The following is a 4520-nucleotide window of genomic DNA, read 5'->3' as shown; positions in this document are numbered from 1 at the left end:
GAGGATTTATTGTTAAACAACAAATGAACTGGGAGGGCTCATTAGACTCCATGAGATAACACAGAACTCGAGTACAGGACAGCTGTACATTTCTTACACCGCAGCGGGTATTTCTTTGCACAGACGAAACAAATGTAACAGACCAAAATGGAGCAACTAATGAATTGGGATCCATGTTTTGGGGTGACATCTCCCCCATAAAGCCATCCTAGAAACCAGACTTCATCCCTCTGCTCACTTCCTAGTGATGTAATCACATAATATCCAATCGATGAGATTTCCTCCTTTTACCCAAAAAACAAATACACTACTTCCTGTTTGTCATCATTCTATAATTCCCTCAGTTACAATGTATCTTGTTGGGTTGATGACATCATAGTGATTCCCCACAGACAGGGAACCCCCGCGGGTCTTTTCTAAGCAAAATGATGGGGATAGAATGAGGAATCCATAGAACCATTGATGGTTTTTGTTTTCACGCTGTCTCTGATTAGGAGAATTTTCCTCATTTCCTGCCTCAGTGACAACAATGGCAGTAAAATCACCTATTTGTAGGAAAGGTGGGAAGGCTAGAACCCCCTTTTAGCTTTAAGTCTGTCTGTCTGTGCCCCCATTGTAGATTTTGCTTCACTTCCTGCTACAGGGACTACATTCTCGCCAGGACAGGAAATTAGGTTTCCCCAAATTTTAACTATTCCCCCCGCTCCATCCAAAACTAAAACAAAACGCACTTCCTGTAAATCTGAAACTTCTTTCAATCAAACTCCTTTTTGTCCACATCCACGAAAACATTTTCTCCCTCTCTATGTTGTTGCTTTGTCCTGCGGGGAGGTCGGCCGTCTGGCAGTGTCGTAATTTAATCCACGCGCGGCACTCCGCAGTCTGGAGCCGCCATAATTGTTCCCATCCGCTGACACCGCTGACACAGGAAGTTCTATTTTTACCTTAATTTTATTAAGCCGTAAATATGATACAATTTTATATTATTACTATAAGGAGACGGGATTGTTACAATGAAGACATTCTGACGGGTCTTGTTACAGTGTATCTGTAGCCCTTCACTTTTTTTTGCCTTTACTTTCGCTTTCAACAAATATTAACATAATAATACAAATAAATTAATAATAATAATAATAATAATATATATATAATATTAACATAAAGCTGCCGGTGACCAGAGATTCAGGAAGGGAGCAGAAGGTGCAATAATATCACCTAGAAGTCATTTTCACGTCTTTACATTTGCATCTTTTATTAAAATAATCCCTGCTGATCCTGCCATGAATGTCCTTCTTCAGGCACTTCCTGTTATAGGGTGACAACTCGACCTTTGCGATTTTCGTTTCATTCCGAAATCAAAATTCGGACAAATTTTCCGACATCCGGACACATCTGAATTTCCGAATCCCAATGTGTCCGAATCCAAATTTCGGTTTCGAAATTTCGTTTAAAAAGGAAACTGAATGGGACATGTGACTTTTCCTGCCAATCAGATGTGTTTTTCCGTTTATTGCATCCGAATGGGTCTGAATAGGAATTTTCGTTACGGCAACATGGGAGCCTTCTGATTGGCCAGAAAAGTCGCATGCTGTAATGAAAATTTGTGTTCAGTACACACACATATTACTAAAGCTGGGGCTCCCAGACCCGAATTGCATTTGGGAGCTCCTGAATACCATTCGGGTCTGGGAGCCTCAGCTTTAGTTATATATGTATATGATTTCCAGACCCGAAATCGCATTCAAGAGCTCCCCAATGCAATTCGGAAATTCGGATCCCGAATGCCATTTGGGTCTGGGAGCCTCAGCTTTAGTATTAATATCTATATATGGTTTTCGGTTTTATTCGCAACGAAGATTTGCAAACTCATCTGAAATTCGGATCCGGAACCCGAACCGAATTGAATTTCCAAATGACCGAACTGAATTTTTCCGGAGCTTACATGTCTAGTGACAACGCTCTGTCCATGTCTCCCAGTTGTGCTCATGCGTTGTCGCCCTGTCACAGGGGATTTCCACACACGTTACACAGACATGGTCCACTGTTGTCACCATGAGGAAACCCGCCCTGAGAAATGCCATGCAGCCATTGCTGGAGACAGGAAGTGGCTGCAAAGAGGTTTTAGGGAATCGGCAGCACTGAGATGGAACATATAATGGGAAAAAAAGGTCAAAACAAGGATTTTATTAAAGAGAAACAGATTTTTTTGATACGCTGCGCACAGAGCACACTTCATGCCATTCTGTTAGGGATTACATCTAGTATAATGCACATATGTAATCATTAAAGGAGAACTATGAGGCGATTGCTTTTCACTCACCTCATAGTTCTAGCCGACCTGTGACAATGAGACTGTCACAGGTCGGCTCAGTAGATCGGGAAGTGAGCAAACACATACCGGCGCTCGATCAGGCAGACAGGGCAACCAAAATTAAGATAGGGGCTACTGGCCCCGCCACTGAAAGTAGTCTCCACTGTTATATTTACATATGAATAAACCGCGACTCATTCTCCCCAAAAACATTTCCATGCATCGCTAGAGTGTTCGGGTTTGGCTGAAAGAAAAGGTGGCAACCCTATTACTGGAGCACATTCCACAGAGAGGTCCAGGATCTGCCTGTTCTGTCTGGCATGGTTGCTGAGACCACGAGACTAGCAGTTAAAGGTGAACTCCAGGCACAACAACTTTCATTTAAATATATTCCTTAGTAGCCACAAGAGATTGAAATCCACGCTGTGTGCGCCCAATGGCTTTTGTAATCCCAGATTTTACCTTTTAAAAGTAGCAGGGGCATCACTGTGCCGTACATAGCTTAAGCTGGGGGAGGGGCCCAGCAGGCCCCACCAACTACAGGCTGCCTGCAGAAAACTACAGGAGGGAGCAGAGACGAGACCAGTCACCCTACACAAGAAGAAAGAGCAGCAATGACCAGTCTTTATTACAGAAGGGGCAGAGACTAGACCAGTCACCCTGCACAAGAATATAGAGCAGCAGTGAGCGGTCTTTATTACAGGAGGGGGCGGAGACAAGACCAGTCACCGTGCACAAACAGAGAGTGCAGCAGTGAGCGGTCTTTATTACAGGAGGGGGCAGAGACCAGGCCAGTCACACTGCACAAGGAAAGATAGCAGCAGTGAGCGGTCTTTATTACAGGAGGGGGCGGAAACAAGACCAGTCCCCTCTACAAGGAGAGAGAGCAGCAGTGAGTGGTCTTTATTACAGGAGGGGCGGAAACTAGACCAGTCCCCCTCTACAAGGAGAGAGAGCAGCAGTGACCCGTCTTTATTACAGGAGGGGGCGGAGACGAGACCAGTCACCCTGCACAAAGCAGAGAGATCAGCAGTGACCCGTCTTTATTACAGGAGGGGGCGGAGACGAGACCAGTCACCCTGCACAAAGCAGAGAGATCAGCAGTGACCGGTCTTTATTACAGGAGGGGGCGGAGACAAGACCAGTCACCCTGCACAGGCAGAGAGATCAGCAGTGAGCGGTCTTTATTGCTCACACTGGATGACTGCACAGGTCTGGAAGGAACACGCAAAGCTCCCCAGGCTTCCAGTAAGAACACACACGCCTCTTTGTATGTAGACAATATTTGCTTCTCCCGGAGTCCAGCCTTGAAACTATTTACATTTATGACTTCCAGATGTTACGTTCAATGCCACATGTGTGCGTTTTTTCAATTTCTCCAGCGCAGGTCCCTCCACCTCTTCGGAATATGAAAATGTTTAATCCATATTCTCCTGCAGAGTCCAAAGTCTCCTCCCAGATTAATCTGCCTTTATGGTCGGGTAGAATTTTTGAGGAAAGTGGGCTGTGTCAGCGTGGTGCCTCGTGGCCGTCTCCTCCCCGTCCCCTCTATAGCCCGGAGAGGCAGTGGCTGAGCGCTCAGTGTCAGGTTGTCACCGGCCGGGTGAGCAGTTCCTGCTTTTCTGGTCCCTGCAGACAGGATTGCAGAAGTTTTACATGAAACCATCTTCTGCATTCTGCATGCTGGGAGCTGCCTGTGCACGCCGATCTCCCCTCCTTCTCCCTCCCTCTTCTACATTCTCCGTTTCCTCCTTCTTTTCTCTCTCTCTCTAATTGCTGCCGTGTCGTCTCCTCTCCCCAACTGCACAAAGTCCGAGAGAATTCCGCCAGACCTGTTTTATCCGAACTTTCTCCTCCTGGAAACTTTCACCTTCTGCAAACTTTTTTACCAGGACACCTGGATTCCCCTCTCTGCCTTTCATTGCAGCCATGAGCGCCCTGAGGATCGGGGTGCCCCGCTTCCTCGGCACCCGTGTCACCCCTCTGAGCTCCCCTGTCCTTTCCTCCTCCAGGTCCGCCTCGGGAACACAGCTGGCAGAAAGGGACAGACGGGTCGCTGGCAAGATGAACGAGAACGGCGTGCACAGTCGCATCCTGACTTTGGAGTCCATGAACCCCTGGATTAAGAAGGTGGAGTACGCCGTCAGGGGCCCCATAGTCATCCGAGCCGTGGAGCTGGAGAAAGAGCTGCAGCAGGTAACGCCGGTTC

General features: G+C 46.9%; 1 protein-coding gene across 1 annotated transcript in view; it reads left to right on the top strand.

Annotated features, from left to right (window-relative positions):
• Positions 1–4254: 4254 nt before the first annotated feature.
• LOC108791983 (alanine aminotransferase 2) overlaps positions 4255–4520 on the top strand; it is a 26929-nt gene continuing 26663 nt past the window's right edge. The window contains exon 1 of the mRNA XM_018562647.1: positions 4255–4507. Coding sequence (XP_018418149.1) covers positions 4376–4507 — 132 coding nt within the window. The 5' untranslated portion in view covers positions 4255–4375. The remainder of the gene's footprint in view (positions 4508–4520) is intronic.

The sequence above is a fragment of the Nanorana parkeri genome, unplaced genomic scaffold (genome assembly GCF_000935625.1).
Source record: "Nanorana parkeri isolate BGI_ZX_2015 unplaced genomic scaffold, ASM93562v1 scaffold588, whole genome shotgun sequence".
Taxonomy (NCBI): Eukaryota; Metazoa; Chordata; class Amphibia; order Anura; family Dicroglossidae; genus Nanorana; species Nanorana parkeri.
The sequence above is the reverse complement of the archived record's forward strand: the minus strand, read 5'-3'. Positions and strand labels throughout refer to the sequence as shown.